The following is a 26,574-nucleotide window of genomic DNA, read 5'->3' as shown; positions in this document are numbered from 1 at the left end:
TCTACCACATCTTTCTTTCTTTCTTTCTTTCTTTCTTTCTTTCTTTCTTTCTTTCTCTATTTATTTATTTTGAGGATAATGTTCCAGCAAAGATGTTGCCCATGGAACTTTGCACAAACCTAGACAGTGTCATAAATTACTGGGATATGAACATTATTTTTTAAAGAAAAGACATAAAATTGTTTGGCAGATTATGGACTGTGTTCTTTATTTTTTCCAAGTAAATAAGGAATTTGAAAAGAGAGAATTGATTGCTGACTATTCCAAAGACCTCTCTATAAGTAAAAGGAAGCAGTCTACATTCTTTCTTCCTTGTTTTCAGATTTATGAGCAAGTCAGAGTTGAGATTTCAGAAGGACCTCCTTGCTAGCAAAGCAAATGACTAAGCAATGCTCTTTCATGTTCTCTTTTGATTAGACACAAACTCTCCTTCTGCTTTTTCACTTTGCAATTCTTTATTGATCATAATGTCCCAACAGATTGGTATCAGCCCTGCCCACAATGATACAACAATTCTGATAGCATTGAGATAAATGAAATGGGTGAACTTTTATGTCTGGAAATAGCATTGTTCAGATGCCAAGAGAAGCCATTTATTAATTTTAACTTAATGTGTCCCTCTATTTTTGAGCTCGTGGAGAGCTTTTTCCTGTAACTATTAAAATGTGCTTCCTGTTAAATTACTCTTTGGCATGTACAAGAAAGGAGGAAAGTAAGATCTACTGGATATTATTTTTTCCTATAAGATCCTGCTAAGATTGTTTTTGTTTTTGTGTTTTCTATAAGAGCCTGATAAGTTTTCATTAAAAATAATTAAAATAAGTCTTGGCTCTACTGTCAGCAAATATATTTATTACAGTTCTGAGAATAGGAGGGATCTGATCCAAGTGTATTTCACAGATTCCTGTAAAATCAGCAAAGCTGAGCATCTATTTTTCATGAGGGACTAATTCCATCTTCTGCCCCCACCTTCCTAAAGAGCTAATCAAAACTAGAGCAACTTTTTGCACTTGCTATATGGGCACCCAGCTCCTGCACTGGGTTTGGAAATTGGCTAGATATAATAGCCTCACAACTAGTTAGCCTGTCACAACTAATTTTCTAGTATAAAATGTAACCATAGGCTTCTGACCATTAAATTCTCATCTTGCAGAGTAGCATCTGTTCTTTGCAGAGCTTAGGAAAGTTACTTTCTTGGGTTGCAGTTTCCATTGGCCACACTAACTGGGAGATCTTGGGAGTCTTAGCTTTGTAAAGTATTTGTTCCAAGGTCTGGTGCTTTGGGGTTGCATCAGTCTATAATCTTTAAAAGTGACTTCATCAGTCAAGTCAAGCTACATTTGGGAGGATTCTGTTTCTGCATAACTTTTTTTTCTCCATAAAACACAAACCTTGCATGCAAAGGAAGCGACATCTTACCAAGGATGACTGTTGGTCCATCTACTTCAATCCTGTCTACACTGACAAGCATCAGCTATTCAAGATTTCAGGCTTATATTTTCGCAAGTCTTATCTGGATTGTATTTGGGATCTCCTGCCTACAGTCACATGCTGTCCTACTTGACCCCCCTATCAAGTTAAAATTCTCCTTCATAAATTCTGTTCTTCAAATTATTCTACTTGGAAATATGTTCACTTGAGTCACTTTGATGATTCTTGCAATTAGTCTTCTAGGCAAATTAATTTATATTTATTTTTTATTTATTAAAATATTTATATTCCACCGTATATCAAGATCTCATATTACAAATAGTAGGTCAGATAGTTTCAAAACAGTAAAACAATTCAAATAAGCTAAAATATATATTAACAACATAATCATCGTTTAAAAACAGATGTAAAATATTTTACAGGTTTTTTTATAGAAAATAACAATAAAAACTAACTTTGGGTTGAATTAATGAGGTCCAAAGTCCTTGATGAATCAGTAGATTTTAAGTTGGCGCCTAAATAAAGTGAGTGTTGCTGCCAGCTGGGCCTTACGGGAATTCCACAGTTGGTGTACCATAAACTGGTCAATTTGTCATGCCAGTCTATAAGTCAAATAAGTCACAAATTGTGATGATACAGGCGCATTACAGACCGCCGAAAAGTGGCGGCCTGCACCCACCCCTTTCCCCGCCGGATCGGGGCCTCAGCGGCCAGAGCGGCAGCCACTGAGGCCCCGATCCGCCGCTTTCCAGGCCGCGGGGAAGTGGCAAAAGGCTTCAAGTCCCAAGGACACACCGCGGTGGCAGGGAGGAGGAGAAAGGGGCTGCTTGGCCCCTTTCTCCTCTGCGTCGCTGGCGCAGCCATCTAAAGCAACGCAAGACCAGGAAGGAGCTCCGTTTTGGAGCTCCTTCCTGCACCCATGAAAGGGCACACTAAGTGCCCTCACGTTTGGAGGTGGCGCGTTTGTGACGCCATCATGGCGGCCCCCATGTAGATGGGGTGCCGCCATCTTGTACGTCCTCAGGACATATTAGGCTTGGGGGCGTCAAGAAGTGACGCCCCTTTTTAAACCTAGGACGTCCTGAGGACGCCCCTTATGGCAGTCTATAACGCGCCACAGTTAGCCAGGAAGCTGCTTCATCACCTTTCATTCCATGGTTTAAAGACAATACTTCACAATAGCATCCTTGATATATTTTCAACATCCAACCCTTGAATATTTGCTCTAAAGAACACAGATAGGATACCGTTCCTGTCCAAAAGCCTATAGTTCACATTAGTTAGGACAATGATCCAGCTGCTTCCTCTCCAATCTCTCCACAAGAAAGCAGCTATGCTGGAACTAAGTGGGTCAAATTAGATTGTGAATTGAACTTTCTCTCTCATTTTACTGGCATTTTGTGTCTTCTCACACATCAATTACAATGGAAAGGTCACAGCAGATTAACTATGATTACTCTACAGACATAAATGGTGTAATATCACGAGCCTTGGGGAACATACTCTATGACTACTAAAGCACACAGAACTAAAATTGTTTTTGTGAAAGCAATTTGGTTTTGTAGCCAGATATTGCCTGTCAAATCAATTACTGTTAGGTATGATCAAGAAGTACACAATTGCCTCATTTACATACCTACCAGAGATTTGTTGAAGTCCCTTTATGAACATATGAAACTTTGCTACACTAAGTGAAATATGGTTTATCGAGCCCATCTTTCTGTCATCCAACTGGCAGCAGCTATTTGAGGTCTTCTGCTGAGTTGTTCTGTTGAGGTCCTGTTACCCAGGTTCTCTTGACTAGAGTCAAGAAGTTCTGGGGTATGCATCAGCTACAGGGGGAAATAATCTGTTTCATTACTCCATTCATTTCATTAGTGAAAATTCCATGTAGTTTGGTTGCCATATCTTTTCTCTCCCTGGTGTGGCTTGAGATTGGGCAGTGGGAGATCACTGTTCATTGCCTCTCTGCTATACTGTTGGAGAGCTACTGCAGAGTAGAAGCACAACAGCAGACATAGTAGTGTGTTCCTGTGAGTGGGACCATTGTTTTAAACCAGAGTGGGCAAAGAGCAGCCCTGGGGCAAAATGTCCCCCGCCCTCTGATTGTCTGAGTGGCCCTTCATCTCTCAGGCTACTCTTTTTCTGGAAAAAAAGAGACAAAGAAATTTGTCAATGGAAGACTGGTGAATAAATCTCCACCACAAGCCTGTACACCATCAGTTCCACCTAACTGTTATAATGGTGACTGAGGAATCAAACCAAAAAGATGAAGGACAATAAAATGACATCCTATCTATCCCTTTTAATGTTCGAGTCATGTGCATCATTGCATTCAGTTAGTGACAAATACACTTAAATGGTCTTGTTGATTTCTTTTTGTGATCTGTTACCCAAGCAAATTGACATATGAACTCAGGTAATATATCTGTGTTATTACTAAAAACTGCAGGTGGGATCCAGAAACCAGGTAGAATTCTCTTGGTGACTGAACATGGAGGTAACATCTCATTATGCTGTATCGTGTACGTGTGGTGAATCCTGGGCACCATCGAGCCACAGCTTTGCAGTCTTGACAAAAGAAGAATCATTACCCTTCCAAACCTGGGAGGGAAATAGCACTTCCCTTCTCCTTGGTTCAAAACTGCAGTTGGGGATGCCTAGGAAGCCTCAGTCTCCATTGGCCATAGACTGGCCATAGGGTGGTCATCCTGGCACCAGTGATCTAAATTCTTCCAGCAATGGCCCCCTGACCCAAAAAACAGAAAGATGTACATAGATACTTTGAATGATACAGATGGTGCTTCTAGACAAACATAGGGGTGGAAAAAGAGACGTTCCTTACGTGCAAAGGTGGGGAATCCATGACCTCTTGAACTTCATGATCTACTACTTCCATGATTACATGCCGCTGTGTATGTTTACAAGGACTCATGAGAAGAAATCCAACAACTTCTGGAGTGTCACATTTTCCCCAGCCCTACTGGTGTGTGTGTGTGTGTGTGTGTGTGTGTGTGTGTGTGTGCTGTGTGCCTTCAAGTCATTGTTTCCCTATAAACTGTCCCCATGATCCTCCTATTTCCTAAAGATTCATTGAACTTCTTAAGGGAAATTCCATGAGCTTCTAAATATCCTGCTTTGTATTATGTTCTAGAAGTAAACATGAAGATTTATTAACTGGATAGAATATTAACAGGTAACTGATTTAACAATGTTGTGTGATCTGTTTTTCCCTCTGCTTTGCAAATGAAGATATTCGAGCAGTTTGTCAAAACACGGATCAGAGAAGAATACAAGGAAAAGAAAAACAAGCTACTACTCGCTAAAGAAGACTTCAGAAAGCTGCTGGAAGAAGCTAAATTATCACCAAGGTATAGAGCTGCTTTCTGATATAAATTCCATTTGAGAACCTTCTGAAGGAAGATGCAAACTAGAACTGAGTTTTGTTCGAGTGAAACCTACAGACTGTTAAATATGGATGTGTAGTTAAATTAATTAATTTATTAATACTTAATTACATTATTGTCACATCTTTTCTTCAATGTTCTAGGTGTAGCACTACTCCTTCCCACTCTCTCACAGCACCCCTATCAGTTTGGACTGAGAGAGCATATCTGTCCCAAGATCACCTAGTAGGTTTCATGGTTCAGGAACTAGCTCTCTCAAGACCCAGTCCATTGCTCAGACTATTATACCATCAAATTTTGTTCTTTGAGCAGTCTTGAGGAAACCCTGCTATAGGGATAGTCATCAAACAGTAGACTGAACCCTGAATTGAAGCAAAGACACATGCAATAAGTCATAGTCTACACCTGCAACAGAATGAAGTTTTCAGGTCTTGAGGTGATTCACTTCTCAGATGAGAAAATACAATTTGCCTAGGAGGGGCGCCACCACAAGAAGCACATAAGCATAGTTGGAGGAAAAGCCACAACTTTATTTCAAGCAAACAGCAAACAGTGCAGGGTTGGCCCAAAGCATGAGGTCAGGATCTGGATTATTGAACAACACCCCGGTTGTTTGATGACCGCAATGGCCTATACCCGGCCGGACGTCGGGGTGGCCTAGGGGCTATGGGACGCCATCTAGCAACCATTCGATTGCATGTATTTCCAAGAGCCCCTAGTCACCAGGCAACGCAATAACGTTATGGCCCCCGCAATGGCCACAACGTATGCCCTCAGCGCACCCAGGTCCCCAAGGACTCCCACTCCAGTGCTCTGCAGCCCTGGAGACCACTCACCCCAGATCATGACCTATGCTCCACCACCAAAGACGTTCCGAAAGGAATGCTTCCACCAACCCCAACGAACTAATGACCAACTGTTTGGTCCAAGTGCGGGCGAACATAACCAGCGTATGCTTTCGACCTTCACCTGCCCATCTTCTTGATCGCTTTCACTGACATCCTGGCCTGGGATGCTGAGGTTACTGACCCAATGCGAAAGGAATGTCCACCATAGTCTTCTGGCATGAAGCTCAACTGCTTGATTGCCATGCACAGTACTGACACGAACTGGTATCTGGACAATGGCAATCCATTGGCGTGAACAAAAAGTGAGGGCAAACAGACACAAAGTCCCACATAGTTCGAACTGGGCATAGGTGGGAGCCTTTGAGCCTTCTCAGAATTATGGTCAACCCACAACCCAGCTGGTTGCATTTGGACCTGCGACCCATTAAGGCAACAGCATGTTTCATGAATGACAGATCTCTAAACTGTAGAGATCGCTGGGACACATCACTTTGAGATGAGGCAACAAGCTCCCTGTCAGGAAAAAGCAACATGGGATATATAGTCACAAGAAATATAATATATATATGAATGTATTTGAAAGTAACATGACACAGCAAAAGCTATTGAAATGGCACATAGGTGTTGCATATAATGTAATTAGAAGTTCCTAAAAGCCAAGGACACATGTGGCAAGGACAAACTGAAAAGGTGCAAATTGATATCACCTGAAAGTCATTGAGTGGACAGCAATGTATGATGCAATGTGAGGTGAAGATTGAGCCAAGTATGATATGTCAATCATAATGTATGTACACGCCCAGGAGGTGGCAACTGTATAATGAATGGAGAGACAAATGCCTATATAAGCAATAATGTATGGCAATATTTTTTGTGGGTATTGAGGAGTATAGTAGAGTGAGTTTTGTGAGTAGTGAATTGTTTTGTGCATAGTGTATATATTAGAATAAAAGTAGATCTTTTATAGAAGACTACTGTGTTGACTGGTGTCTTGAGAGCTGAACAAGAACCAGCAGACTTCAGAGAAGATTGGAAGACATCTCCAGCCAATTCTCAGAGCTACTGGTCAAACTGGTTGTTCTTCCGCTGACCAGGGGGGTGAGAGTGAAAGCCAGGAGAAGAGCTGCAACTCCCATCATCCCTAACACTCACTCACCCTGAAGGCTCTGAAAAAGGCAATAACAAAGGCAGCATGGAATAAACAACATTCAAAATCAGATGAACAAAGGACCGGAAGGAGCAACCATAGAGAGGTCCTCCAAGGCAAGAGAGGCCTCTCAGGCGGAAGCCCCTCAGCCCACCAAGCGCAAGTCTCGGCCACCCAGGGTCACTTTGCTGACTGGGAAGCTAAAGCTAAGGGGAAAAAATAACTCTCTTAATTTTGAAGAATCTTGTCAAATTATTCTGGATGGTCCATGGCATACTAATTATTCCTCAAATCAATGAGATAGGCCATGTTCCATGAAACTAGGGAAAATGACTTAGGATGAGAAGCAAAGGAGATCAATTAAAATTTGAAATCTTGATTTCTTTCCATTTTCTATCATTGCTGGTGACAATGGCAATATATGCAGTAGCAGTGATTTCATGAGAAAAATGTCATAAAAAGAGAGATGCATAGTTTCAAAAAATATGAAAGTGTATTGATAACTGTAGAGCTTTGTGATAATGCAGCTTCTTGTTCATTGTTTCCTTTCTGTCTTTCTTCCTCTCTCAGAACAACGTTTAAAGAGTTTGCAGAGAAATATGGTACAGATCAACGATTTCGACTTGTTCAGAAGAAGAAAGACCAAGAACATTTTTTCAATCAGTTCATACTTATCCTTAAAAAGAGAGACAAAGAGAATAGGATAAGACTACGTAAAATGAGATAAAAAGGAAATCTGCCATATGAAGGGAAGTCAAATACTGTGGCATCTAGAGTGGAGGAAAGGAATGGCATGCATTTTGTGTCATCTTTTTGAGTTTCAAATCCCTCACTTTCAAGAAAATCCAGATAACCCCAAGAGCCACTAGTGCAGAGGAAGATTCTGTGAAAGTACATCCAAGGCTGTACGGCAGGAATCTGTTGGATATTTCATTCTCAGAGACTTAATGTTTCATATTGAAGCTCTCTTTTGTACAACATTCGAGTTTAATGCATTTCTAATTACCATGATATGTCGAGCCCTTAATTGTTTTAATTATGCAAATTCCTTGTAATATACACAAATTTGAAATCCAGTGTGATTTGTAATTAAGCAGAAGCAGATGTCATCCATAACCTCAAGACTTTTTTTAAGAAAAAAAAACTATTTAAAGAAAAAAAATATCAAAGGCTGTCCTCCCATGCACAGTCACTCAGAAGTAAGACCCACTGAACTCATGGAAATTTACTTCTTAGTGAACATGCTTAAGACTGGGCTGCACAGCTATGTTTGGGCAGCTTTGTATATTTATGGTTCAGAATGTTCAGTGGTACTGAGGATATCATTACTCAATGTTCATAGGTCTAAGTCTAGTTTCTGAGTAGTAGTAGTAATAGGGTATTAACTGTTAACCATAGTGAAGAGTGTGAAAATCTTGGCATTGTTTCCTGTAGAACAATGTATAAATCTTTTTAACAAATGCTTTGTAAGTAAATTATTCTGAATGATGGTCCAAGCACACAGAAAAGAGCAGCACTTCTCTATTAAAAGCTACTATAAAGAAGTTATTTTGTAAACCCATCCTACTAAATTTTGAGTTATTTTTATTGTATGCGAAGAGTTTGCATGAGATTAGTCTCATCTTTGTATAAACAAATATTTTAACTTTTTTTTAATTAATAAATATTTTAAGACTACTGGCCAGTTTTCTTTTCCAAAATGTTTGAAACTATGTCAGAAAACATACCTGTTTGGGTGCAATAGACTTCAGAACTGTTACATGGTGATGAAAAACAGGAACGTTTACATTCTGCACCAGCCTTTCCTGACTTGATAACCTCCGGATTTTTTTTAATACAGTTCCCATCACCTAAAACCATTGGTCATGCTGGCTAGGGCTGATGGGCAGTAGGTTTAAATAGTTTAAAATGGCTGCTCTACACGAGTTTAGGTGCTTTGAGTAATGTTGTTGTTCTGCGCCTTCAGGTTGTTTCTGACTTATGCCAACCTGTCTTATGCCATGGGATTTTCATAGCATGTTTCTTCAGAATTGGTTTGCCATTGCCATCCTCTGAGGCTGAAAGTGTATGACTTGCCCAAGGTCACCCAATGGGTTTCCATGACTGAACAGGGAATTGAACCTTGGTCTCCAGAGTTACAGTCCAACACCATATCAAGTTGGCAGACCTAAAAATAATCACTTGTCTTGGCTACATGTGGCAAGTGTGCAGCAGGGAAACTTTTGTAAACTGCATATATAGTCTCCTGGTTGTTTACTTTGGTTAGGAAACAAAAAACAAATTAGCTAGTAACAGTAAATTAGGCAATTCTCAGTAATGCTATTTTGAGCTGTAGATGTTCCTCCTTACAAAAACATTTCGCTGCACATAGAAAACTAGCATTGCAGGGTGAACCCTAGACCAGACTATCTAGTTTATGTTGTTATATGGATGAGCATTCACTCAGATGAGCCTCACATATCTGCAGTTTGAAGTCCAGTGCAGAAAGACATGTGTCATTTTACGAGAAAGGTCTGTGCCAATGCAGATCAATTGGATGCATTGTCATTGGATACAGATCACCAAATGTATAGTTGTTAAGGAATCACCTATGTGACTTTTAGAAGATTATCACACTGCCCTTTTCCATCCTTTTGTCCTGACCTCAGCTCAGGATGAACACTTTTAAGCATGGATTGTATCACACACCTCCATGCCCAGGTTGTACCTGATCAGGACTTGTCTCATACTTTGCAAAGAACGGGAAAGTCCCATTCTTTCAAAAACTGCCAGAGAAGTCCAGATTGGGTATGGGATGCCTACGGCTTAGGCATGGAGGCGTGCAATACAGTGCATGCTTAAAATTTTTCACCCCATGTCAAGGTCAGGATGGAAGGACAGAAAAGGGCAGTGCAATAATCTTAGTGATTAGCCTTCTTGTCATTATGTCTAGCAAATGCAGAATGAATTAGAGCCTTTTTACACTATGCAGTTATAATGTTACAATTCCATTTTAACAGCTATAGCTCCATCCTATGGAATCCTTGGGTTTGTAGTTTGTGGAGAAATGTTTAAATAGCAACGGCAATAGCATGTACTTTTGTATATCACTTATCAGTGCACTTAAGCACTCCCTAAGTGGTTTACAACATGTAAGCTAATTGATCCCAACAATCTGGGTACTCATTTTAGTGACCTCAGAAGGATGCAAGCCTGAGTCAAGCTTGAGCCCTTGGCTGTTATAGAACTCACAACCTTGTGGTTTGTGAGTGAGTGGCTGCAGTACAGGCATTAAACCACTGCACCACCAGGGCTCTTCTTACTCAAATTCTCAGTCAGAGAGCTCTAGTGCCTCAACAAGCTGCAGGTCCCATGATTCCATAGGATGCTGCTGTAGCAACTAAAATGGAATCATAATGCTATTGAGTAGTGTGAAACGGCTTTTAGACATACTGTGGGGAAATGTTAACAAAGCCTAAATGGCTGAGTTTGACCAGTTGTTTATAACATGACATTATAAGATTTACCATGGAAGCCAATATTAGATATTGGAGGCCTCTTACCACACAGTATATAGAAATACTATAAAATCCATTGCAAAGCAGAGGTTGTGGTGGGGTGGCCCAAAGCTATTTATCATAGAACATACCTATCCAGACATCCTGGCTGGTATCAGCAGTGAATCCTATATGGACTATACAGTGGGCCAGAGATGCTAGGTGCCTAGGTTGGTTTCAAATATACAGTGTTTGATTTATAGATGATCACTCCATGCTCTAAACCAATCTAGGTTTAGCAGCTCCACTTTGCAGCTACTTTCACATGACAAATCAATTGCATTCAGCCATGGAGTATCATACAGATTGGGCCACCGTTCAGTAAATCTGTAAAGCAAGACCCATTTCCCTGTCCACTGTTCAGTTCATTTTCTCCTGTTTCTGTGTTGCACTGAAAAAAATATTTTCCCCCAATCTTCATGGGAGCCTACATATACTTTCATGTGTGTTTAGCAAAATAATAATACACTTCTTAACATGCACTCTGTCTTTCAAGATCCCACCCCCCACTGAATAGCACAATTTTCAGTGCTTTGTTTCAACTGTATGCATTTTTGCCTGTTCTCCCTCCCTCCATAACATTTTTACTAAAGTTCTAAATGCATTCTGGGTAATATTTAGGTTTGGGAAGAGCAAACGTGGTAAGTTTCCATTGGACAGCAAGCTGAACAAATTTCTCAGCCAAATAAAGTGATTTCCAATGGCACCGATCTGCAATCATATAATTAAGTCAGATTCATCACTAATGTCTGTTTACAGAATGCCATCTTCCTTTGCTTCAAGTTTGCAGGCCACATGAAGGTAAACCTCAAACAAGATGGTGCCCCTTGAAGTTTTAAAGCTGAAAAGGTTTCCGAAAAGGAAGGGGACAGGAGCTAACTTATTGTGAAAAAAACAATATACTAATGAGCTCCAGAGAATATTGTGAAGAAAGCAGTCTTTGCCTCTGAGCTGAAGGCATTCTGTTGCCATGTCCTTAGATCTTGTTTTACCAGCTGAAGCAAAACAGCTTTTGTAGTTGTTTCTTCCTTTCTTCCTTTGAAGAAATAAGCTTTCCTCTGTCACACACACACAAAAAAGAGCTGCATTTCCTTGGCTCAAAACAAGCAACCCATAAGAAACGAGAATATGTTTAACTTTAAAGAGCATTAGCAGAAAAGATGGTGTACATCTGAGGAGGATCCGACGGTAAAAGCAGGAGGCTTTTGTATTTCAGGTGGTGTTTTGTTTGTATTAAAACATATTTCCCTTAAACTGTTATTTTCCTCCCTGAAGAAGGTGGTATTGATTTAATAATAGTAGGAGAACATTATAAGCAGTTTGAGGTTAGAAATCAAAAAATGGCACAGCTTTTGTGCATTTTTATGTAGCTATGAAAGGATTTCGTCTCTGTATCTGCTTTTAAACTGAGGAACCCCCCCTCCCCTGAAAGCAAATCTTAGGCATATGCCTGCCAGTCATCAACTGTTCATGAAATATAGATTTATCAGCTACAGTAATTGCTGGCAGGCATATATTCTTACAGCAACTAACTTTTTTGGTGGCAATGCAGTATGACTGCAAGGAAGTGCTACCATTGTTGATAAAAGAAAAAGAAAAATCTGTTGCTTTTTCCTATAGTGTGAAAAAATAGACTAATTTTTTTTAAAAAAAAGTTTGGGAACAGAAAACTCTGAGGGCAGATATTTCACAAAGGTCCTATTTACATATATGGCATAATCCTACCCATATTTACTGATTTAAGCCTGATTGTGTTTAGCTGTGTGCTTAGTAGACATCAAGCTTCACATAGTTTTGCTTTTTTGTATTGTTTGAAAGGACAATGCCTTTTGCCAAAAGTGTGGAGTTTTGCCCAAATTACACTTTTGTGTAAGAATCTTGTTTTTGTTTTTGTGGCTTGTGATACTTTTTAAAAACAAAGAAACAAAAAACCAAACCAAAAAAACACACACCAAAACTCTCATCTTTTAACTCTCCTATAGAATGAAAAATCTTATAGCAGTTAGCTTTTTAAAAATGGTGTGTCTTGACAGGTTGAGCATAAAAGAAATAATGACTATCTTGATTGTTTAGTCCCCTAGGTGACTGAGCATAGGACTGCAGGGCCAACTATCATATATGAAGACTGGTAAGATGATTTTCAAAGGAAGCTTCTCAACACTATTGTTTTCCAAGTCTGTTCTGAATACAAATGGTAAACCCAAATGGAACAGACTCATTGGCCTGGTTGCTCAATAAAAAAATCAAGATTATGTAAATCCTATTTATTCCATTTGTCTACATTGGTTAGGATTACCAACAGGAGTGAGGCCTCTGTTATATTGGGATGGATCTAGAAACCAACTTCTTGGAATTGAATGTTCCACAGGAACATCTTCCACATGACACTGGGGAATCTGTCTCTCTAACACATAGCACTCTTTCTCTTTATCTCTTTCTGTCTCTCTCACACACATACGGATAAAATTTATAGGAACTGGGGAGTTGCTGTGAGGACGAAATGCAAGTGTCAGTGTCCTCCAATTACAAGGCACTTACAGCTGGACCCAAACATTTATTTTTATTATTTTGAATGTATCTCCAAGCTTCAGAAAATAATTTGCCCTATTTTGCCCTATAAATGATTTCATAGCTTCTTTCCCATGGCACTAGTTTATTTCCTTCAATCTGAGATGCAATGATTTTTGGGGAGATTCTTCTGTTGGGTATAATGCCAACCAAGACTTCACCCATACGTTTATTATTAGATATATTTATATCCTGTTTTTGCTCCAGTGAGAGCAAGGAAGCACACATAGCTCCCTACATCTCCACTTTAACCTTAGAACAGCAGTCTGTGAGGTAGAGAGGAGAGGTTTGTTTGAAGCTTTGTTCAGACAGAGCAGCCCCATTGTTTCCATTTTCATTGTCTTCATGTACAAAGTGACAAGCCTGAAGAGCATAAGTTTCTGTTCACTTGTAGACTTTCCAAACAAGAAAGGTTGCTGGAAATTCAGGGTTCTCGCTGACATAGTGAGAATCACATGTAATTTTCACACCGATCCGAGCACAGGACAGGATCAGGCTGGAACAGGTTAAAACTGATTTTACCACATGCAAAATAGTTGCTGCACTGCGCTTTGGCCCCAACATCACCCATCCTCCAGAAGTGCTCTGACGCATGCCACGAGAGCGCTTGCCATTGTTTTCTTCCAGTGCACGCCTCCCTTCTTTCCAGTGTGGCTTCCAGTGTATGTTTATCACTGTATGTGACAAACTTCTTACTCTGCACAAAATTTGCATGTGAATTTGTGTATGTTGTTCAGAAAACATTTTTTTTACAGAAACATTATTTTCTGTGCAGAAAGTGCTGTTTCCTGTGGAGAAAAGGCTTTTTTCTTAACACAAACAAACAAAACCCACACATGGTCAATAAAGTGGTCCTTATGAAACCCACCTTTTGTGTCTGGTCTTGTTATTCTTTGGTAGATCATTAAAGTCCTAACTGACCATAGTTTTTGAGCAAAATGTGCCATCTTTGAAGATTCTGTTACATTGGGAAGAAAACTACTAAAATTACTTCCTTCAAGAATAAAATGAGCAAAGAATTGCATCCCTAATCACTAGGCACACTCCTTTGCATGTGCCGAATCAAACTCAGTGAGTCTCAAGGCTACCCAGTGAGTTTCATGCCTCAGCAGGGGCTTGAACTTGGAACTTCAAAGAGTCAATCCAATATTGTAACCACTACAGTCACACTGACATTTCACCATATATGTGATCTGAATAATTTCTTAAGAAGTAGAAGACAATACTTTTTCTGCATGATTGTTCTGTGTGATTCTGTGTTATGCATAGAAGCACTACACTCCATTTTAAAAAATGTTTTATTTTTCTTCTTTTTATATTTAACAGATCTATGGGGGGGGGGGAATCACGGTTAAATATGCATCTTAAAAAGAGTTGGTTTTCTATTGTCCCATACATATGGGAAACAATCTAGCCAATGCCAACTATTCAAAGTCCAATTCATGTCATTGCACACTGACTTCTCACTAAAGTATAAAGAACTTAAAAGAGTTTAGTATCATCCATATATATATATATATGCATGATACTAAACATACGCGGGCGCACTATATGCGGCTTCCAGCTTATGTGGAAGCTGCATGTCAATTACAGTAATGGTGTGCACAGGACCCACTGTATATTAAATAATGCTTACTATATATCTATATCTATATCTATATCTATATCTATATCTATATCTATATATCTATATCTAGATTTAGATTAGATATAGATATATATTAAACACTTAAAAGTGTTTAGTATTACGCTTACCATATATATTAAAGAATGTAGCTATGTGCATTATTTATAGCCCATCTGAGATCCCAAATCAGGACACTGATGTAGAGCTAGTTACTTTTGGGAAGATACAGGGCAGAGGAGACTAGAGTTCACTCCCTCTTCTATGCTTAAGTATTTTATATTAAGTAGCATTAGTTATTACTGTGGATAAGATTATCTATGCAAAAGTTGAGAATCAACTACATGTTTCTAATTCAAATCTTCCTTATTTTTTATTGGGAACTCCAAGTAAAATGTTTGAGAAAGAGAAGACAGAATTTTAAACAAACACTACTAGATTTACACAGTTCAAGCACTTAAAGCCAGATCAGTACTTACCGACTGAACAACATTCTTTACTCAGAACCTCTTGGTGGACAGCAAGCACAGGTTCTCTGGAAGGGAAATTGAATGAAGACAAAATTTGTGCTATACCCAAGCCATCTAATGCCATTTCCCAGAAGCAACATGATAGACAGGTAAAGTGAGGAAGAATACATTCAAACAGGGCCCTGGGGTTCATATGCTGGGCACATATGGAAGTATTTAATATATAGCATACAGTCACCCAATGAAATGCTTTTTTTTTTCTTTTTTTGCAGAAGGGCGGTGTATCTGAAACTGGAGCTTCCCAAATGGATGTTTAACACTTTGTTATTCATATGGTCAAGGAAGAGGAGTAGGTCAAATATCTCATTTCTTTCTAACAGAGTAAAGAATCAGACTTCTTATAGAGACAAAGTGTTATGGGCCCCAGGGAGTAGGGTCCATGTTTGCATCAGTGAGCATTTCAGCTAATCAGGGCAATGCATAATACTTGAAAGCCAAAAGCTACTCATAACATTCAGTGAATTTACTTAAGAACAATGAAAGTAAAACACTTTGAGGGTTGCTTAATTTGTTTTCCAATTTCTATCTGATGTTGGTAGTATATTAGGTTATTTCTAAACCAATAAAGGCTAGAAAAGAACTGATGTGATTAAAAATGAAAGGACAAAGATTCAGGCTTTGAATGAAAACAAACATAGGTCACACAACAAGACCCAGTCCTTTGTCTTGGCTTGATCTATGAGAATCTTACAATAGATGATAGGAAAACTGCAAGAATATAAAACTGGATAAAACTGTAAGAATTGAAAAACAACTGAATATCCCCAGAGTTTGGGGAAATTGTATTTTTCAATACAGTGCCCAGAATCCCCACTACACCAGGGCCAATGTACCAGCGCAGGAGGCTAGGAGGCTAAGAAAAATAATGTCCAAGTTCTACAGGTTTAAGGAACTCCATCTTAAACAAACTATAAGAATTCCACCTAAACATTAGGAAGCATTTCCTGACAGTAAGAGCTGTCTGACATTGAAACAACTCTCTTGGAGAGTAGTGGAGTCTCCTTCTTTGGAGGGTTTTAAACAGACGCTGGATGACTATCTGTTGGCAATGCTTTCATTGTGTATTCCTACATGGCAGGGGGTTGGACTGGATTGCTCCCGTGGTCTCTTTCAACTCTATGATTCTATAAAATTCAGTAAGAGAAAAGACATGCTGTGAAAAATAATAGAATCATAGAGTTGGAAGAAACAACAAGGGTATGGTATGCAGGCATAGGAATGCATGACATAACCACCAATTAAGGCAGGTGTCCATCTTTAAAGAACAAATAGATGTTAGTCCTGTATCTCATGCTGTTTTGAAAACATGTGCTCTTGAGAATTCCATATCAAATTGGAACAGTCATTTGGAGTGTATATTTACAATTACTAAAGAAAGTCAAATAAGAAACTGCTAAGGTAGGCTTAATGCTAAATATTAAGAAAACAAAAATAATGATCATCAAAGAACTACATGAATTCATCCTAGATAATGGTAAGAAAGAAATAGGAAAAGGTTGTCAGGACCATGTGCCACACCGGTCTGAAAATGGTATGGATGTGGCCACTAGGTGGAACTGGAGTAGAGGTTACTACAGTTCAAGTGACAGGTGCATGAGTCAGCGTTTGGTGAGCTGCGCAGCATGGGAAGTCTGATGCAACATGCACAGTAGGTGAAGCAGTGCATCATGGGTGATATTCTGATGCAACAGGTACTGGGTATGAAACCAGCCAGGTTTCATTGGTGGCATGACTGTCACATGACTGCCAAGAGTATATAAGGGAGAAGGTGATTATCTCCATTGTTGGGTTGTTGTGATCTGTGGTTGGCGAAGCACTTTGTTGGATTGTATGATAGTGAGTATTGAAGACGGCTGTCTGATACTCAGTGTAATCTTTGTAAATAATTGGCAAAAGGATTAAAAGCCCTCATGTTGAGTGAAGTCTCGCTGTCTGGAGATTCATTTCTTCAGGCTGGGAGGCCAAGGCAGCAGCCTGTGTGTGGGAGGAAATTTGCTGTTCAGCTCAGAGGCTTTGCAGAACCGTCGCTCTTTGTAGACCTTCTTCTAGGCATCCTACCTATGTGCATCAACTCTGCATGTGGCCGTAAGGTACATGGCCCTTCTCTCTATGCCCCAACAAAGGTAAAGGTAATCCCCATTGACAAGGTTGTCAAGTCGTGTCTAACCATAGGGAGCGGTACTCATCTCTCTTACTAAGCCGGAGCCAGTCTTGTCAGAGGAGAGGCTACTCTGTGATCATGTGGCCAGCATGATTGCACAGAATGCTGTTTACCTTTTCCCCGAAGTAATACCTATTTATCTTCGTACATTTGCCTGCTTTTGAACTGCTAGGTTGGCAGAAGCTGGGACTAGTGACGGGAGCTTTCCCCATCATGGGGCACCCAGGCTTTGAACTGCCAACCTGCAAATCTTGCAATCAACAGATTCAGCATCTTAACCACTTGAGCCATTGCATTCCATTAAAATAGAAATAGTGAGAGTCAAAGAGTTCCCATACCCTTGGATCAAATATTGATCAGAGTGGAGACTGTAGTAAAGAAATCAGAAGACTAGGTTTGGGATGGGCAGCTAGGAAAGAACTAGACAAGATACTAAAGTATGAAGACATAACACTGAATACTTAAGATTGTCTAAATCACTGTATTCTTCACAGATGTGTAAACTGGACAGTGAAGAAAGCAGATAGAAAGAAAATCAACTAATTTTAGATGTGATACTGGAAAAGAGTGGTGAGAATACTGTGGATGGTCAAAAAGACAAACAAATGGGCCCTACAACAGATCAAGCCCAAACTCTCCCTGGAAGCCATGATGACTAATTAATTAGAAAAGACAATGATGCTAGGAAAAGTGGAAGGCAATAGAAAGAGTGGAAGACCACATGCCAGATGGATAGACTCAGAGAGATCACGGGTCTGAGTAGAGTGGTGGAAGATAGGGAGTTTTGGAGATGTCTCATGCAAGGGGCCACCATGAGTCAAGGGCAACTTGAGAGCAATTAACAATAACAATTTAGCAATAGCAATAGCATTTACATTTCTATACCACTTCATACTGAACTAAGTAGTTTCTAAGCGGTTTACAACATGTAAGCTAACTGCGCCCAGCAAGCTAGGTACTCATTTTAGCAACCTATGGAAGGAGGCAAGGCCGATTCAACCGTGGAACCCTAAGACTGAACTCACAACCGTGTGGCTGCAATACTGGCATTTAACCACTGCACCATCAGGGCTTCTTTAGGTACAAATGAACATACAAAGTGTGTGATTATCCAGATTACACCTGTTTCTTGACGGCCATATAATCAAAGGTGCCATATGTACGTAGAGCCTACAAATATACACACAAGATATTCATTTTGTGTAAACATACAGATTTGTGCTTAGAAAGAGAAACATGTTTTCTTGCATGTATTTTCTGCATACCCCCCTCCAAAACACACACACACATTTTTATGCAGGAACAATCTTTACAGCCCAAACTATGTTTTCTGCAGAGGGAAACCATCTGTATTTTGACAGTTAATGAATTTCCCTAACACAACTCTAAAGCACAAACAGAAACCTTAGCATTATCACAGAGAAGGCAGAAAATTGCAGAAATTATTCATTCTTGCATGCAGGAATAAAATAAACAGGGAAATACATCCTATGGTATAATTTCAGAAAAAGAGTAGGGAGACCCAAGTTCAAATCCCCATTCAGCCATAGAACTTGCTGGGTATCTTGGACCAATCCCTATCTCACAGCCTAATCTGCTTCCCAGATTTGCTAGGAAGATAAAATGAGGGAGTAGGAGCACAATGCCCACTACCTCAAGCTCCTCGAAGGAAAGAAAGGTTACAAGTAGATAAATGAATATACTTGAGGACTTGGAAAGTACAGGATTGTTTATAGAAGAAGAAAACATATTCAGGTGTTAAGATAATCTCTATACAAATAACACATTTGAATGCATGGCACAGTTCTGACTGACCTTCTCCAGACTTCAATTTTGTTTATACATCATGTTTAGATCCCTGCTTTATTCTATCATGGAATTTAGGGCTTATCTGAAACCAGGCCCAAGCAATTATAACATGCACTCTAAGACAATATAGTTAGTGTATACAGTAACTGTTTTCACATTCAGAGTTAAGAGACACAAAGCCTTCTTTCACTGAAGTCCTTCATTGTGCTGACATGTTCAAATGAGAATCATTTATGAGGGGGAACATAGCAGTCTTGTTAAACACCTTCAAGGGTATTCAGTATAAAATATGTACGAGCTCTAGTATCATTCTGAATTTGTTGCATGACATATTTAATTTTTTTAAAAAACTGGAAATGTGTATATATTAGCATAGTTCACTTTGTGTGGTGTGCCTTATTTTAACATGTCTGCTTTTCCACTAATGTTGCCTGCTATGAATTTTATAATTTTAAGACTGAACTTTGCAGTTGTTCTTGTTGTTGGTGGTGATGACAAACATTATTTTGAGACCCAGTGTGTTATAATGGTTTGAGAGTTGGACTAGGATTCTGGGAGACCATGGTCCAATTCCCCAATTGCTCATGGAAACCTGCTAGGTGATCTTGGGCAAATTGCATTCTCTTGACCTCAAATGAAAATAAAGGCAAAGATAAACCCCTTCTGAACAAATCTTGCCAAGAAAACCCTACGATAGGTTCACCTTAAGATATTATAAGTTCAAACTGGCTATAGAGAAACACAACAAAGGCAAATGTATCACAGGGTTTTCTTCACAGGATTTGTTCAGAGTGAGTTTGCCATTGCTTTCCTCTGAGGATGAGAGAGTGTGGCTTGTCCAATATCAACCAGTAGATTTCCCTGTCTGAGTGAGGATTCAAACACTGGTTTCCTTGAGACTTACTTAAACCACTACATCACATTAGTTCCCACTACATCACATCTTATTCCCACCAAAAGAAAGCTCCAACTGATTTTATTTTTAAAATCATGTTTTAAGTTTCTCACTATTTCCAAAGTAGGTATATGTCACTCAGCTGTATTTGGATGGCTTTGACACTTGCTCATCACATCTACACCTAGATTATTGTACTATTACATCTATATCTCAGGTTTCATTTCTGTTTCATGACCAGATGAGTCAAAAGTCAGGGGACTTCTAGGGAAGGGAGAAATTCAATTAATTCTTTATGAGAATTTACCAAACATTTTTGAATTTATTAATATTTGGAATTTTAAAAAAATGTGATTTATTTATTTAAAAAAATCAAATATGGGAGAAATGAAAATGGAGCAATTCATCAATTTAGGCTCAGACTCTTTAGTGTTTAAAGTGTTCAAAGCTTGGGTTTGACTCCATATGTATTCAACCACTTTAATGGTGAATTAAGGCCCATTACAGACAGGCCTTAAACTACGGACTCAGTCCGTACTAGAGTTAAAAAGGGGTGTCGCTTCCGGACGCCCCTAACCCTAGTACGGACTGAGTCCGTACAAAATGGCGGCGCACCTTCCACATGGGGGCTGCCATGATGACATCACGAATGCGCCACCTCCAAACGCCACCTCCAAATGGAGCTCCTTCCTGGTTTGCGTCGCTGGTGCAGCCATGTGCCGAGCAGCCCCTTTCTGAGAGTCCCCACTGCCGTTGGGGTGTCCTTGGGGCTTGAAGCCCCAAGGACACCTCTTTCCAGGCCATGGGGAAGCGGCCTTTTGCTGCTTCCCCACGGCCTGGAAAGTGGCGGATCGGGGCCTCAGAGTCTGCCGTTCTGGCCGCTGAGGCCCCAATCCGGCGGGGAAAGGGCCGGTTACAGGCCGCCCCAAACGGGCGGTCTGTAACGCACCTAAGTTCTCTTTTTTGTTCCTGAGAAGTAAAACACTTGTAAAATGGCCAACTATAATATGGGTCTTTTCATGCTAAGAATAGCTGTACCTACTGAAATTGGTCAGTGCAAATTTTGATTCAGTCTTGTTTTGAAGAATTTTTCAAACTTCACAAATTATACATTTGGGATGGAAAGAATTTGAGTTTTAAAAAATTCCACTAGCATTGATCTGAGAGCATTTCTTACATTTCCTTCCTTCACCTGCCTCATCACCTTTGAGAATATTCTGCCTTGCTTGTACTGGCAACTGCCTCCCCACCTCCTCAGCTAATTCACCAGAATAGTGCTAGATTTGGTGCATTGTGCACTATTCAAAGCACTATTCAAAGCAGAACTGCCCATACTGATATTGCTTCTTCTTTTTACTGGAGCAGAAACAGCAGGATTTAGGGTGGGAAGGAGTCCATAGGGTGACTTTAAAAAATGGTTTCAATCCTATTGGGTAGCTATGAATATGTAACCTAGAGTTATACCTTTGGGACTGCTTCATCATGGGATCGTGACAGTCCCTCAGTACAATTTACCAGCAGCCACTCAGTGGCATTACTGTGGTTGGTATCATCTGGTGTGGAGGAGTGATGCTGGGGGGAGGGGGGGAAGGTGACCTGCTTCTTGCTCCAGCTGTATCACTTGCCTGCTTCCCAGCCACCCCCTTGCTGCCTGGTCAAACTGCTGCTGGGGATGGCGGTGCCTTCCATTCAGGGTCTGGAGTGGCTGCTCAGGTGAACAGGCACAGCAAACTCTAAATAGAAGGCATTGTCCCCCAGAAGCCACTGCTGAGGCATCCAGAAAGCCCATTTAGGATCTGGCATATCTGTTTGGGGAAACAGCCACACCAGATCTTAATGAATCCTAATTGCCACTGCAATTGATGAGGGCCTTTTCTCTTGCTGCTCAAAAAGTGGCAGACTGATATTCTCACCCCACTCTTGTGAGTGATCACAGCTGTGAGGGGGGATTTTAGCAGGGGCATTACTCAGCTGTTTTCCCCATTGATTGCAGTGGGTGCTGCCTGGTGAGTGTTGATGGCAGGGGAAACTGCCATCTACTACATAGTTATGTAACTGCCAAGGTTAAGCAGTGCATAGAAGATTCTGGCCACTGTTCCATTGCCATTACAAGGTGACAAGTTAAAGATAAGGTTGTTGAGTTCAGATAACTGGGAGGATTGGTGGATTCATTCACTCCTGTTCTGTTGTTCCAAGTAAAATCCTAACTGAAACACTGATTCTTCTATGTCTTATTTTACAATTAAAGGTTGGGTTTCGAATATAAAGGCTAATTGTGGCTAGAAACCAACAAGGGCAATTGTTCACAGGACTTAGGTTAAGCAAGTATTTCTACACATTGCCACTCCTGCCTGTATTTCTCCCTGCTCCTATCTATTATCAGCCTGTCTCAGAAGGATCTGTCTCCATCACTTTTCATTCCCAACAAAGCTCTATCTCTCCCTGCCCCCCACCATTTTCCTGCTTGCAAATAAATATCGCAAGAGTTGACCCTATTGCTCTGAGAGGTCATTTTTATTAGCAGTATCTGCTCAAAATGCAGGCGGCATGATGTGTTGGCATCCATGATTCTGAATCAGTGACAGACTGTAATCTTGCCTGTAGGTACTGTTGTCGCTAATGCCCCAAGCAAGTTGCAGAGAAGGAGGAAGAGGAGGAGGAAAGGAAGAGCAATGTCTAACGTTGAGCAATTGAGCAACGATAATGAACCAGACATAATTGGTGTTCCAGGCAACAATTCCTGCAAAAAGAAAGATAAAGATAGTCATTTTTCATTGGGTTTGGATAGACAGTGAAATGTTAGGAAAGAAAAGGATGACATATTTAAATAGTTCCCCATTCTCCATTTTCTGTGCTGAAACAGGAATGGAATAAGAACATAAGCAAAAGCACTTCAAATATTTTTTAAAGCTGGGTGTTCCCCTCTGCCACATCTCTAACTGAGAGTAGATTGCAGGTAAGGCAAGTCCTTCTTCTCCATTGCACAAACTGCATAGAATTGCTGAACCATAAAAGACAAGGAATTACCTTGGGAAGCAGCCAAAGAAAGGTGGGTAAAGATAAGAAAAGTCTTACCCACTGCCTGAAGAGTGGAATGTTAAAGTCTCTTGTCTTTTTCATATATCCCAAATAGCCAAACTAAGGACCAAACTTGACAGTATGCTAAACATCCTTTAATAAAATAGAATAGTAGCATTTGGTGTAGGGAAATCCAGACTGAGACATTTGCGTGGAGTTAACCCTTTCTTTTGGCATCACTTTCCTAATTAAAATCTCCCTACCTTGCAGTTTTATTTGCCCTTGGATGCAAGCTGCTGTGGGTGGAAATATAGGCTTTCCTGGAAAACATAAGCTTTGAGGAAAGCAATTTTCATTGTACAAAACTACTCTCTCCTCCATGTTGGTAGCCTAAATCTGGATCAGTCCCAGTTCTTCAGCCTTTAAAAAAAAAAAGTTTGAAGATATGGGAAAGGAATTGTAATATTCAATGTATCTTCTAGTTTGAGCCCTTGAGGCTGAGTTTCATTTGCTTATCAGTTTACACTAGCCAAACTGAGGGCAGGGCCTATGATTAGGCGAGATCCAGTTAGTCAGCAGTGGATGATATGATATACCTGTCTCTAAACTCAGCTTTAATATGTCAGACATGGATTAGCCACTACTCAAGATAGCAGGTGTCTAGCAGGGAAGTAGTAGTCTTTATTTTAATGGGCCTGTGGTCCAACTCTGGTTAAGGTATCTCCTAACACCAAGTATTCCATTGTTCACTTCCTTAAAATGACTCCCATGGCCCTTGTATCAGTGCTGGCGTTAGAACAAGTTTGGATCTTTACATGACACTGCAGCACTGCACAAGTTTGACATATCAAATGGCTCGATCCAATATAAGAATGGCAAGAAACTGTTGGGGTTTGGAGATGCAAGTAAATGACTTCCATGTTCCATTCAACCAATTGGATCAGAGTAAAGCTTACATTTATATTACTTTTCTATTGCTATGTGATTGGAATTTCCTGCCCTCATTTTTTGTTTTCATGGAAGGAACTGAGAATGCTCTTGTTAGACATAATTGCATATTGCCATTAATTGCTTGCTGTTTAACTCTGTGATTCATCATCTGTATACCATTATTTCTGGCATAGCAGATTTCACCACTACATGAGAGCCAATAAATGGACTTACCAACTGAACATTATTTTCATTCAACTTTGGGGCATCCAAAAATTATGATAACCTCTCATTCTGGTTGTCCATAGAACACATTCCCTCTGGCATTTCTGACAAAGTAAGAGGATATTCTTTTCAAGTTAATACCAGATAAAAACAGTAAAAATTTATTTTACTTGTGGTGTCTATCTGGTGAATAAAAAAGAGGGGGTGAGGAAGACTACTAAGTGGTTAGATTTTTTTGTGTGCATCCTGCTGATTAGTGTTTTAGCTGAATCCTGATTAAGATCAACACCAGTTTCATGCTTTGCTAGAGTGTAGTTGCCTACAGAGTAAATGTCTTTTTTACCCATTGATTTTAATGGACGGCAACATGCTAAACTGCATTGGATCAACTATTCCTCCACTTCTTCGTTAATTAAAATGAGAATATAATAGTCCCAACATATTCAAATATGATCAAGTCTATTTGATTCAGTGCTAGATTATGGCCTTATCGTTTTGGGTACCTATTGGATATATCAGAGGTAAAACATATCAACACTCTCAGCTAAATGAACTGAAATGGTTTACAACTCCAAACATGATATGTGAAGTGCTGGGTTCCCCCATCCCCCGCTCCAAGAAAAGCAAAACTCTCAAATACCAAATAAACTTGCAAATTAGTATTTGTTTTGCTCTTCAAATGGCAGCAACCAAATTACTGGCACACACAAATCCCCAATGATGTTATATCCTACTTATGAAATTCAAGTGTCTTATAAGGACTGCAGCTGTTGAAGAGTCAGGTATGCCTTTTGAAATGGTTTATCCACCTGTATCCAATTAAGATGCTACAAACCCATTCGGAAAGGTGAAATCTATCAGCAGATTCTGCATCTTTAATCAGCAGCTCAGGTGTTGGGCAAATGTACCATGGAGAAAGAAATATTCCTACATTTCAGTGTTGCTGTTACTCTAGCAGATTACATAAATATTGGATGTGGGTGGATAGAAGTGTTCCAATCCTAGTGGAGACATGTACCAACTGGAAATCTGATCTCAGACCTACCACATGGCACTATAGACTACATTTGCAATATGTAAGATTTCAGATTTGTCTAAATAAAATAATTGGAAATGAACATTAATAAAGATTACTTACATTCTTTCATGGGACAATTCATCACAGCTGGTTGATCACAGCCACTTTAGCTTGGGTATTTCAGCAATTTTGAATCAGCATAGCTAGTTTGGCATGACCAGTTGATCGTGGCCATTTTAGCATGGCTGATAGAGCAGCGAAGATTATTCACCTCTGCTCTTTTAGCACAGTAGCCATTTCAGCACTGATCAGAGCAGACGATTCAATGCTGCTCTGTCAGTGTGGTAATTTAAACAAGCAGCTGTTTCTGTACTGCTCTATCACTAAGCCCACAAATGGAGTAGACAATTCAATGCTGCTCTGTCAACACAGCAATTTAAACCAGCATTTGCACTCATTTATCTCTCCTGCCCCATATCAGGTCATTTTTTAAAGGTCATTTCCCCATTCACCCCCTTCAACTTCTGGCCCGATCAGTGCTGAATCAGCTGTGCTCAAATGGCCATGCTAAACCACCCACTCTGAACTGACAGAATTGAATCAGCTGCACTGACCACAACGTACTACCTGCAATCCTAGCCTCTTCATGCATTCATTCCTACTTTTGTGTCATAAATGTCACGTAACAAAATATACATTTAAAAATCTGGATTAAAACATAACATGGAAACAAATGAGTTAAAAGCATATCTTTAAAATACCTAGCCAATGCACAGCCAGTAAGAACCACTTTAAGAGCATGCCATCTTACATGCAAAGGGTTGTCTTTACTGCCAGCTTACATGCCAAATGCTTATTGGTGGAAAAACAAGAACGAAGGTTTTGCCTACATAAGATAGAAACTATCTTCCACACACACCAAAATCACTCTGTTTAATTTAAGCAATATAAGTTAATTGGTTTCATTCAGCATGAGGAAGCAATTAACTAATATAAAATGAAATTTATTTTATATTTGATGATTTTAAAAAAAATGCAGTTTTTTTTTAAATTTTTCCCCAGAATGCCATTTAAGAATTTACAGGAATTTGCTTGAAGAAAAGCAGAAAAACAAAACAGAATAAAATATGTGTTACAGGATGCAAGGTATGTTTGCACTGTTGATCTTGAAAGTACAGGAGAAGGAGAAGTGCGTACAAAACTGGAGTACTTTGGCACTTCTATTTATTGTCAAGAATTGGTAAATGTTTTATTTTCCACCAGGAAAGCAAAGAATGCATGCTTGCTTCTTTCTGACCTCAGTTCTGCTTCTGAATAACAAACCATTCAAAATTTCTAAGTGCATTGTTGTTGTTGTGTGCCTTCAAGTCACTTCTGATTTATGGTGACCATAAAGTGACCCTATCATAGAGGTTTCTGGGGCTGAG

General features: G+C 39.8%; 1 protein-coding gene across 1 annotated transcript in view; it reads left to right on the top strand.

Moving 5' to 3' along the window:
- The window catches only part of TCERG1L (transcription elongation regulator 1 like), a 233,788-nt gene extending 225,363 nt beyond the window's left edge, over positions 1–8,425 (top strand). Inside the window, exons 12-13 of the mRNA XM_089510167.1 lie at positions 4,684–4,802; positions 7,404–8,425. Coding sequence (XP_089366293.1) covers positions 4,684–4,802; positions 7,404–7,560 — 276 coding nt within the window. The 3' untranslated portion in view covers positions 7,561–8,425. The remainder of the gene's footprint in view (positions 1–4,683; positions 4,803–7,403) is intronic.
- Positions 8,426–26,574: the final 18,149 nt, after the last annotated feature.

The sequence above is a fragment of the Sceloporus occidentalis genome, unplaced genomic scaffold (assembly GCF_023333645.1).
Source record: "Sceloporus occidentalis isolate IW3139 unplaced genomic scaffold, rSceOcc1.0.p SCAF_2, whole genome shotgun sequence".
NCBI classification, from domain to species: domain Eukaryota; kingdom Metazoa; phylum Chordata; class Lepidosauria; order Squamata; family Phrynosomatidae; genus Sceloporus; species Sceloporus occidentalis.
This window is presented reverse-complemented; position numbering and strand designations above follow the sequence as displayed.